A 12,021-nucleotide genomic window follows, 5' to 3' on the forward strand; every position below is an offset into this window, starting at 1 on the left:
TTATACAATTTTGCAAATAAGTAATTCTTAACTGTTGTGCTCTGATGAGACTGCCCTGATTATCAGTGTAAACCATGTACTGACAGTCATGCTGGTTATCAGCTTTTCTTCTACAGAGAGTTTGTGAGGAAAGGACTGCCCATACTCATCAAGTCTGTTTACATGTGATCAGCTGTGATTGGACACAGCTGATCACAAAGTAAAGGGCTGCCGTGATTGGCCCTTTACATCAATCTGTGATCAGCTGAGGCCAAAAGGACACAGCAATCACAGAGGGCGGGCAGGGTTCTGGGAGGACGTCCGTGGACGCCCTTCCAGAACTAGACAACCACACTGTAGCCATCTTTTGGCTATAGCACGGCCAGGAAGCAGTAAAATTTTTTTTTTTTTTTTAAACATATCTTTAGGAGGGTTTCTCAGCTAATCACACCCTCCTTCCTGTATGCCTGATCCAAGGGCAGATGGATTTCAGGAAGTTAATACTACAGGAATCATCTGCCCTTACTCAAGATGTCCACAGCCGAAAATGCTATGGGGTGTTTTTCTACATGATTTCTTAGCAAAATAAAGCATGGGGACATGGATGGATGGCTGGGTTTGCTTTGAATAATAAAAAGGAATTAAATAGGGCTTTTGGTTTGTGGTGATCAGATAGAGTGTAGTTTCACTTGAAAGAATTTAAATCCCTTAATGAAAGAGGCAGACCAGGGGCCATAAGGTTGGGGAGGAAAAGGCTAGATGATGCTAAATGTCCTTCAGCCAGAGGTGGGCTCTATCTGACTTGCTGCAGCTTCTATTGCACACTGTGAGAAGCATACAGTATGCAGTGAAAGAGTAAAAACAAGTTCAGTACAGAAGAGGAGCCTGTATGATTGTACAAACCTGAAGGTAAGGCTGGAGTTCAGCTTCAAGTTTAATAAAAAAATTTAAGCAAGGTAATCATTACAAAATATGTTTGTTACATAAGGCTCCTGATAAAGTAATACATGCTGTCAATGCTTTCAATCTAAATGTTTGAAAGCTTTACTGTAGAATCATTTGGTATTTAATGTACATTCTGTTTGCAGGTTTGAAGGTAAAATTTACACACTAATCAACAGTACAACTCATTGTGAAATGTCTCCACCTCAGCCATTATGAAACACCTTGCAGGAATCAGGCTTCGAAAAGAACATTATAAAACATTCCATCCACAAAGACTGAGCATCTTATACCCAGTGAAGCAGAGGAATCATAACAAAATAAATCCTTCCCAAATGGATTTACCACACAAAACATAAAATCACGTATAATGACCTTTGCCACAGTTCAATAAATAACTGGTTTCTCTTCCTATGTATAGTGATATTAAGATCAGATTAACCAGAATTTTTATTCAATTCATTATTTTCAGACAGTACTGTATTACAATCCCCTGTAATTTGCATTTCTCATACCATCCAGTCACACCCACCCATACTACCTTTCACAAAAATTTCAGGACACTTTTTCTTTTGTTTCTTTTTACTGATGGACCTCAATTTTTTCATTGTACAAAAAAAAGCAAAACTAAAACAAGAAAATAAAAAAGGGTGGGGATATGAGCTGGGAGCAAGAGCACCTCCCAACAATTCAATTCATGGAAGTTAGATGAAGAAAAATATATATATTAAAATAAAGGACCAGGGGAAAAAGTGTAAATAGGAGATGCGAAAGAGCAAAAACCTGCCCCTGTCGCTGCTAGGTTGGGATAGTTGGGCTTTCTGGATTTGGACCGTTGACATCTTTGTTAGGGAAGGTGGACAAAGGAAGTCTGCCATCCTCAAGCACATATACTGTCCGTTAAGCAATGGTGAAGAGTACTGGCTTGAAAAAGGTAAGAAGGGGACAGGAATTTCTTTCTACATAGAAACTGGTGTTTTTAGTCCCTCAGTCTTCCAAAACAATAGGTTCACTTGTGCTGGCAGGATGGGCTGCAGCAAGTGAGGGCATAAGCACAGCTGTTCTTGGAGGCAGTGGTAGCTTTATCTTCAAGGGTTGATTGGGGCGACGAGCAGCTCGGCGCATCTCCATGTGTGAAAGGGATTTTCTTAAGCATCTACAAAAGTATAAAGTAACACAAAAAGTAATTGATAAATTATCATAAATATTTGTAGGGCTACAGTTCTTGCTCTGTTCCCTAACATTAAAACAAGTAGGTGCTGTGAGTGCAGTGTAACGGTCAGTAATATTGAAAGGCCGACTCCAGAAATGTTTTTCTAATTTTCCTTTAGGCTTCATTCACACTTGTGCAACTTGTCCTGCGACTTTGGATACAAAGTCGCATGACAAGTCACAGTCCGTTTTCAAATGGCACCATTTAGGATCAATGCGACTTAAGTAGAATTTGGAAAAAAACCCAACTTCTCTTTAACTAGGTGGGTGCAGCATTGATCCGATGCAGAATCTGTCCCCCAAAGGCTCTAAGGCTGAGAACTGAGCGATCAGCGGTGCCACTCTGAGCAGGGAGCAGCAACTGTCAGTTACCGCTGTCTGTGGATCGCTGAGAGTCTGAGCCAGCTACCAGTCTAGGGATCTGGGTGGATCCTCACTTTAAAGTCGGTATATTTCCCCAGCCTGGACTGACAGAGTGACATCAGCTGACAGCAGACTTTAGCCTGCTATCAGCTAAAAAAGGGGTCACAGGAATGCAGTTCTTTACTCCTGTGATCCACAGGAGAAGTACAGCCAAACAAGCCTTGGCTGTACTTCTTTAAAGTTGCAGCGACTTTGGAACTAAGTTGCAACAAAGTTTTGCACAAACCTTTTCAGAGTGTAAAGTTGGATCAAAGTTGCACAAGTGCCAATTGAGCCTGTTCCCTGTGATGCCCATACAAGAAATTTCAGATATGTCTGTTACCAGAACAAAAAGGAGCAGACTGCAATAAAACTCAGATATAAGCAATAAAAGTCAGAAATTTTAACCCTTCCCCACTCTAATAAATTGCGTTTATGTCTCTGTCCCTGTTGAAGAGGAGATCTCCCATCACTTCAATTCCTTATGGAGAAATTTCTCCTCACTTCCTAACAGGAACAAAGACAAAAACAGAGCAATGGTTATATCCCCTCCTTACTTTGTCCTATACACAATAGGGGTTGATTTACTAAAACTGGAGAGTGCAAAATCTGGTGCAGCTCTGTATTGTAGCCAATCAGCTTTTTGACTTTGACCAAAAAAAAAAAAAAAAGGGAAACCGATTGGTTTCTATGCAGAGCTGCACCAGATTTTGCGCTCTCCAGTTTTAGTAAAATCAACCTCTAAGTCTGGCTGGGGATGGGCTTTCAAAATGGGGGGGGGGGGGAATGTTTAAGAAGCAAGACAGTTACCTTGTATCCTTTGTAGCCACAAACACTACCGGATTAGGGGCATCAGCAAGATTGAGTTTCTGCCTCTTAACATTGGGTTGAGAGCTGGAACGGACACCGGAGGAGAAGGAGCGGCCATTGGCAGAAAAAGGAGGTACCACACCAACCCCAGATACCTAAAAGGAAGTTATTGCAGAGAAGAAAATTAAGAAAGAAACAAACCTGAGACTACAGGACAATTGTGTTTAATATACCACTTAAAAACATACAGATTGCAGGAAGGATCTCTCTTCACCTCAGCACTCAAAACAGTTCTTTGGATCCTTTATAGCTTAACCAATCAGGTTTAGTTATCCATGACAGTTTATACCACCGGCTGCTAAATCTATTTTGTATCTAATAAGATGGGGAATCAACTTATTGCGCACCAACACGGATGGGAGTGATTTATGTAATTCTGTAACTGGATTAGATTATACTATATAGATAAGGAAAATGTTATCTTTTGTATTTAAAAAAAACCCAAACCTATTACAGTCTTCAGTAAATTGATTAAAAGGATAAGTTCACCTTTGGGAACATGTTCCACCCGGTTTTAGGGTGGAACATGTAACATGTTCCCATAGCTGCCCGCCACCACCCCTCCCTGTGACAGATAGTACGGGGAGAAGTCTCCCTGTACTGTCAGATCTGAAACCAGCACAACTGTGCAGGGCTTTGCCCACACAGCCACATCATTTATTCACAGACTTCCGTGAATTAATGCACTAAGGCTGTCGGCTTGTAGTTTTCAATTAACTACCACGGCGCTGTGGAGTGCCATGGTAGTTCATTGAAGTTTCCTGTCAGAATATCGGCTTGCTCGTACATGCCGTACGGCAAGCAGATATTCTGACAGATCTACAGGAGACCTGCATGGCATCAGCAATCTTCTGAACGCTCGTGCAATGCTTTCCAGGCTCCTGTAGACAAAAATAAAAAAAAATGCACTTTTTTTTTTACCTGCAAAAAAAATGTGCATTTATTATTTTTCTCTAAAAAGTGAGCTTATCTCTTAAATTGAGAAAACATCCTGCTAACCCTCATTACAGTAGGATGCATATACAAATAAAGCAGATGAAAACAGAAAATTCCCTAATAATTAGTCTGTGGAGAGATTCCAAAATCTGTGTTATTTTTACATTAAAATAGTACTGTTAATATAAACCATGAAATGTTTCACATATAGTTTGTGTTATGTATTCAATGGCCAATATATCTCTCTCTAGATCTATCTATCTATCTATATATATATATATATATATATATAAGCGCTCTCTCTCTCTCTATCCATCCTAGACTTTTATACGTAGCATAAGTATTTTGTCCAGGAAAGTGTTTCAACACTTTTACTACCTATTCCATCAAGACTTAACAGTTTTAACATCTGAGTATAGGTCCACACTAAACAGAAAGTTTTATAATCCATTACAGTTTATTCACATAAATGTCCAAGTTAAAGCTGAACTCCAGGAATGATCTCATTTAGCATTTCCTCCATTCAGAGAAAGTCTTGTATTTTTTTATTCAATGACCCGAAGACCTTCTTTCACGGGATGAGGCAGAGGAGGGGTGGAAGACTGCACAATCTCTGTTTTGTCCAATCAGAGAACACCTTGTATTCATTGGAAAAAAAAATTTAAGATGTTCTCTGAATTGGCGGAGGTACCAAGCAATCAACCCTCAGTATTCAAAAAGTAAGTAGGTCTTGCAATGCCTAAAGAGACCAATGCTATGCTATCTAGGAACGGCCACTACAGTGAATTTCTGGCCCTCCGGATGTGAGATATGAAGGATTAGTAGTTACCAAGATGGACTAATGTAGATTTAGGGAAAAAAAAAAAAAACTCCAATCAGCTTTAATCTGTTGTCCCCCAGTACCAATATAATACTTACAGCTTCAAATGCTCTTTTTGTGGGTAACACACTCAAACTACGACTCTGAGTGAGTTGGTTGCGATTTATTGGCGTTTTTGTTCCACGTGGGGTTTTCGGCTTGAGGGGTGCTTGAGCAGCTAAAAGAAAGATGATGTGAGTGTCAAACAGTACTTTAAGACTAAGTAACCCCTTGTGTTATTTACAATCTACAGTACAGTATGTGACCTGGACAGGCAGCAACAGCCTATTCCAAGCAGCCCTTCCACCTACCCAGCACAGAGAGAAATTTTCTGTGAACTCTAAAGGCAGTCTAATGCCGGCCATAGACTGTTCGAAAATCAGCCGATTTGTCGGCCGGGGAAAAAAAAAACCACGGCCGATTTTCGCACTGTTAGTGGGTTAATTGGTCGGCTGTTTTATGGGGTTTTTTGCACTTTGAGATTTTCGGTCTTGGAAAATTTGCGGCCGATTTGGACGATCGGACGATTTTCCCGGCAATGATGGCCAAATCGGCCGATCGTTTTAACGATAAAAAAAAAAAAAGCGCATGAGCAGTGACTTGCAAAGTTATGGGGTGAAATTTATGATTTAGTCAGGCAATTTTTTAAACCATTGGTGGTAACGTCGGCCAAATGACCAACTTTTCGTTGATTGTTCAAAAAAAAACAAATTGGCCGATGTTCGACCAGTCTATGGCCTGCATTAATCCATAGGGTTCAATATTGAGTTGGCCCACCCTCTGCAGCTATAACAGCTTCAAATCTTCTGGGAAGGCTGTCCACAAGGTCTATGGGAATGTTTGACCATTCTTCCAGTAGAGTATTTGTGAGGTCAGGCACTGATGTCGGACAAGAAGACCTGGCTCACAGTCTTCACACTTATTCATCCAAAAGTTGTTCTATTATTTATTTCAGGTACTTATATAGCGCCGTCAATTTACGCAGTGCTTTACATATATATTGTACATTCACATCAGTCCCTAACCCTCAAGGGGCGTACAATCTAAGGTCCCTAACTGACATTCATACATACACATACTAGGGTCAATTTAGACAGGAGCCAACTCGCCTACCAGCATGTCTTTGGAGTGTGGAAGGAAACCGGAGTACCCGGGAGGAACCCCACGCAGGCACAGGGAGAACATGCACACTTCCTCTCCACTTGGTCTCAGGAACAGGGAGGGGGTGAAGCTTACTGATGTCGGGGTATAATGAATCATGCAATTCCTGAGTCAATGCACACCTCAGTGAAGTCAGGCATGCTGCCAGTTCCAGCCCCGCAGCTTGATCAGAGTAAGTTGGAGGGAGAAGATGGACCGGTCACGTGACTGAAACTTTGTTGTACAATTTAAAGGTACTATTGAGCTTAACACTTTACATGACCTAGGGCAGGGTACCAAAAGCATATATGTACTGAAACTGGAGTTCTAATGTATTGCTACTAGGCGTAAGGTTCTTGTGCTTACCTAGCTCTTTCACAATGGCAGCTAAGGGAGGGCGCACCAGGGGCAGGATCTTTAGTGGAGTTTTAGCTGCTTTTGGTAGTCGAATAGAGCCTATTGAAAGAAATAAAATTTAGCTCCTATATTGAACAGTTTTAAAGCATAACCAGAAAAAAGTACAACTAAACAGAAAAAGATAAACTTACATTCTGCCTTTATGGAGTTGGAATTTATTGGAGCATATGGTCGACGTGCAGCTCTTCGAGGTTGCAAGATATCTCTACACATGCGTCGTGCTATACGAGTTAGTTTGGTCGTTTGCAAAAGAAAGGTTTGCCGATTCTTTGCCAACAGTTTAGCCCGGTTAGCACTGGTGGTATATGGTGACATGCTTTGAGCTTCAGGCCGAGAAAGATGGCCACGAGAATGTGGCTCCTGAAACCAGAAATGACATTTTTCTGCAGGTCATACAAGGTTGTCTACTCATTTTACCTATCTAATGTTTAAGATGCTGTACAACACCTATACTGGTCTTTGAAAACATTGTACTAGTTTGTATTATGTGTATTTCCCACCCTCATATTTACCATCTTTGTAAATACCACATAGGGCAAGGCAATTTTAAAAGATATATCTAAAATGTCAACCCCCTGGGTGGGGCTCTTCCACTTGTTTAAATTATTAAATGAGGTACCTCTCTAAAATAACCTACAGAAGCAATTGTACTTTTTTCTTAAAATTCATGCCAGAAAAGCTATTTTTACCCTTAAATTAGTATTCCTAGGACATCACCAGCAGAGTTCTTTGTATCAGTCTAGTCAGAGGAAGGGATCAGCCAGATAAGATATGTAACATTCTAGTTACACAGGCACATGCCCACAAACTCACTCGGTGCTGGGTTCACACAAACGCAGAACTGCCAGAGCGATTCACCACTCCAGCAGCAGCTATCCTTTCCTGGCTGCAGTAGGGAGCAGTGTGGTATGCGATTCAACGCATCACACTGCTCCATCTTTTTGTTTTGTACAAACTTTATTTGAAGTGTACAAAACATACACTTCATTCATGGCAATATACACCAGTGTTCACATGCTCACCTACTGAGAACTCCAACTACCAACTTTCAGCTACATGAAGGTAGATGGAAGACCAGTCACCCTGCACACAGAGTGGGTACAGCAGTGACGGATTCCCAGAAAACAACATTACAGATGTAAGAAAGTTCCCTGCTTTGTATTGACCGCTCATTTGATGGGAGACACTTTTTGTGGCACATCTCATTTCAGGCAAGATGATGCATGCATTACAGAAAAGACTTACTCTAAGTTACCAACTGATATAACTATTTCCACTTGAAGAATGGGCAGCCTTTTTTGTATGACTAGTTAAACATTTTTTGAAAAGACCAGATTGTTGCATACAGCTGTAATTAATTATACCACTCCAATGACCTCAAAACGGAGGCACTGAAGTAGTCGCAGTTCTGCAGCTTCAGAAAATATTATTGCCATTGGATGGCAGCCAAGCAATTAACATTTTAAAGAAGCCAGCAAAAGCAGGTTTCGTTTACTCCATAGGAAATATATAAAAAATGAATACAAAAATTCCTACAGATTACACTTAATATTTTTAAAACCTCTCAGTGTAATCAATATCTACACATACCCCAATATTCCTAGCAGCACCTTCAAGCTGCGTTGGTGTTTTAAGCCCACCATACTTTTTCCAGTAGATCCAGCAAGATGCACAAAGGCGGCACTGCATGTTAGGAGGACCCCATGCATACCACTGTGCAGAGACTGTGGCTGTAAAAGAAAATAGCAACAATATATAGGAGGGTACAAAGACAAATACACAGTCATGCCAAACAAACATGAAAATTCAAGTCATAGAAGGAAAAAAAAAAAAAAAAAAAAAATAATAATAATGTGATGGAATCTCACAAGCATTTAGGCTCAATGCACACTTACATTTTTTTAAGCTCCTAGAAGCCCAGAAGCTAAATAGTGTTATCCTATATGTTCATGCACACTGCTTTAGACTTTTAGCATTTTTTTTTTGAGCTTAGCATCTAAGAGCAGAAAAAAAATAGTTTTTGAAGAGTTTTTTTAGAGCGTTTTTCCAGCAGAATAAAACGCTAAACGTTCCTAAACACTGCTAACTGCTACTAAAATGCTCTTAACAGATTTTTTTCTACATGTACTGTAAAAACGCTGATAAAAGGCTAATGCCCCTAAAACGCTACTGAAAAATGCTATTACCAGCATTTATTTGGCTAAAAAAAAAAATTATTATTAATAATAATAATAATAATAATACACACTAGGGTGCATGGAGCCTTAAAGCTTCAGGCAGATATAAAGACACATGTGAATATAGTTCTGTTTATAAAACACCATTAATTTAAATTTTTCGTAATTGCATGCAGTGTATGTAATATGCTTCAACCTCTTACAGTCTACAGGTCAGCAGAGCCCAGACTGCAAGAAGACGCAGCACAAGAAGTCAATCAGCTGTGCTGCAATGCTTATGTGCAACAAGAAGCATTAGAAAAGGAAAAAAGGGGCGCACAAGCCTTGCTCATTACCTCAATAGAAAAAACTTTAATCGTACAAAGTAGCAGATGTATACTCACAAACAACAAATGTACACAGGCATATCATGACCGACAGTGGTCCATGGTCTGAAAGTGTACGAGTCCCACAAGTAAAAAGGATGCCTGAGAATGGATGATCGCGTTTCAAGGAGCAATCTCCTCTTCATTAGAGCCTATTGCTAATGCTGCTCAATCACCCATTACATAAAACATCATTTGAATCCAGCCCCAATTCTTGTGAATGGTTCCTCCCATTTGCCTGTGGGCGGGTCTGATATCTAAGGGGTGTGCACTAAACACGATATTCAACATCAGTTATAACATGACAACTATGAACCCACACGTAAAAGATATTGCAGACAGTAATTATCGGTCATATTAATGTACATACCTATGCATGCTAAAATATGAGCAAAAGGACAGAGGTGTGTGTGTGTGTGTGTGTGTGTTCGTTAGATACTTTTACCATATTCAATGGCTAATGGCCTTATTCAATGATTTCAGCTACGACTGAGAGAAAAAAAAAAAAAGGGGGAGAAAAAAGCCCACTCATAATGTGATCCTCTACACAACAGCAATGGCAGTAGCTGCTGCTACCATGTGGGATGCCATAGAACGCACGCTGCTCAGAAAGACCAGAAGTGCGGCATTATCCTGCTTTCCAGCTGCTACTTCCGGTCACGGGACTACGTCACTTCCAGTTTGTGGTCCAGCAGTCATCCTTAAGACTCCAAAAGAGAGCCAAGAACCCAGACACTAGGAGGGCAAAGGAACGTAATAAGTGGGGTACGCGCTGAGCAGTAGATATTGGATTACAGTCAAAGCACCCATCTTTTCCATCACAGTTCTCAGGGTAGCCTGCAGCAAAAGATTACATAAAGTTTCTAATAGCAAATCATTCAATGATTCACTATTAGAAGCTTCATGTAATTGTTGAGTATCGTGTTTATAAGATATCAGGACTGCCCACCGGCAAATGGGAGGAACCCATTTACAAGAATTGGGGCCGGATTCAAATTATGTTTTATATAAGGGGCGATTAGGAATAGGCTCTGATGAAGGAGGAGATCACTCCTCAAAACGCATCAGACATTCTCAAGCGTCCTTTTTGCTTGTGGGAGGGACTTGTGCACCATTTCAGACCACGGTCGGTCATGATATGCCTGTGTACATTTGTTGTAAGTATACATCTGCTACTTTGTACGATTAAAGTTTTTATTGAGGTAATGCGCAAGGCTTGTGCGCCCCTTTTCCATTATTTTCTAGTGCCGTACTGGGCTATCCCCAGCCCTTAGAGGGCTTCACAGTACTGCCGTCTTGGTTCGAATGCTAAGGTCTATGAAGATCCTTCCATATATATCCAGTCCTTTGAGCGCAGGAGGTTTATCTTATTTTTTCTTCTTGCTAACAAGAAGCATGCCAAAATGAGGAAAGAGCAGACTGACAGATAAGCTCATCAATCTGCTGCTTCTCCTTTTCCTGAGCAGCCACAGGCTGGGGGTGCCACAAGACTAGTAAGTACAGTTGAGAAAAATCATCTCTTGTGTCCTCCCAGGCAAGGTTGCGTGAAAGGACTGTGTATATCTCAGGACTTGAGGTACAGATATACAAATACCTTGGCAGGTAAATAGCTCCCATATATGTATTTAGCAATTTTAAGTATTGACTTACTGTGGCAGCTTTCGCAAGTCAAACCCTTTTGGAATCCAGCTCCATTAAGTCCAGGTTTAGATCCAACAGATATAATCTGATTGGGATTCGGTTTGGTGCTAAAACCAAAAGACATGGGATTTACAGATCATATATGTACCGTCAGTACACACAGCAAATATATAAGGATGTGTAATACTCACTAAGTGGGGATGTAGACTTGCTTCAGTTTGCTGTCTGCTTCAGCTGCCTTCAAACGTTTCTAAAGAAAGATAACAAGGTGAATGTATACTCTCACTGTAATTACTAGAGGGGTACTTCTGCATTTTCAGGGTAAATCATGGACTTTGGCTTTCTGATGTATGGACACAGCAGACTAACCAGCTGCACCGAGAAGTGGTTAATAGGCAAGTCTCATGGCACAGACACACATGGAACTTATTCATTATCTTCCCTGTAAAAGGATGAATCTTAGAACTAGCTAGGAAAACAAGGTGTGCACCACAAGCCTCTGCTTTTTTGCCATGTTAAGGCTCTGTGCTCTGTGGGTAAAATGAAGCTCAATACCAATATAGGTTAGCGAATTGATCAGTTTATTGGAAAATTAAAACTTGGATTTACATTTACAAATCAATCAGGTGCTTTGTCTCATTTTCCCAGAAATTAAAAGGATGAAAGCCAAATGGACACAATGACAAGTTCTCCAACTTTAGGATAAATCAAGTTTTTATAAATAAGCCCCACAATTTACTCCTGTAATTTTACCTGTTGGATGTATCTGTCTGTAGTTTTCCACATATAGTAGAACTGAACAATACTAGCCAAAGACTTCCAGGGGAGCTAAAAGAAAGGAAATAATTTCAGAATACAAAAAAAAAAAAAAAAAAAATCGTATCTAAAGCAAATTTTAAGAACCAGTTAACAATGGAAGATAGCACAATTGCTACTGAAGAGAAGTATCTCTGACATAGTGGAACAGAGGTAAGCTTTACGGCCAAGCACAACGGACATGCAGAGCATGTTAAAGGAAAGGATAAAATTTTTTTCTGGTGAACACTTACTTGACCTTACTACCATCGAGGAAGTCTCCAAG

General features: G+C 40.3%; 1 protein-coding gene across 1 annotated transcript in view; it reads right to left on the reverse strand.

The window, feature by feature from the left end:
- Positions 1–1,353: 1,353 nt before the first annotated feature.
- The window catches only part of MTA2 (metastasis associated 1 family member 2), a 44,188-nt gene continuing 33,520 nt past the window's right edge, over positions 1,354–12,021 (reverse strand). Inside the window, exons 10-18 of the mRNA XM_089652877.1 lie at positions 11,694–11,768; positions 11,132–11,190; positions 10,950–11,047; positions 8,348–8,487; positions 6,889–7,117; positions 6,707–6,796; positions 5,260–5,378; positions 3,346–3,500; positions 1,354–2,077 (exon numbers count right to left, since the gene is read on the reverse strand). Coding sequence (XP_089509003.1) covers positions 1,909–2,077; positions 3,346–3,500; positions 5,260–5,378; positions 6,707–6,796; positions 6,889–7,117; positions 8,348–8,487; positions 10,950–11,047; positions 11,132–11,190; positions 11,694–11,768 — 1,134 coding nt within the window. The 3' untranslated portion in view covers positions 1,354–1,908. The remainder of the gene's footprint in view (positions 2,078–3,345; positions 3,501–5,259; positions 5,379–6,706; positions 6,797–6,888; positions 7,118–8,347; positions 8,488–10,949; positions 11,048–11,131; positions 11,191–11,693; positions 11,769–12,021) is intronic.

This window comes from Staurois parvus, unplaced genomic scaffold (genome assembly GCF_062004578.1).
Source record: "Staurois parvus isolate SC_StPar_1 unplaced genomic scaffold, SC_StPar_1.0 ptg000694l, whole genome shotgun sequence".
Classification (NCBI taxonomy): domain Eukaryota; kingdom Metazoa; phylum Chordata; class Amphibia; order Anura; family Ranidae; genus Staurois; species Staurois parvus.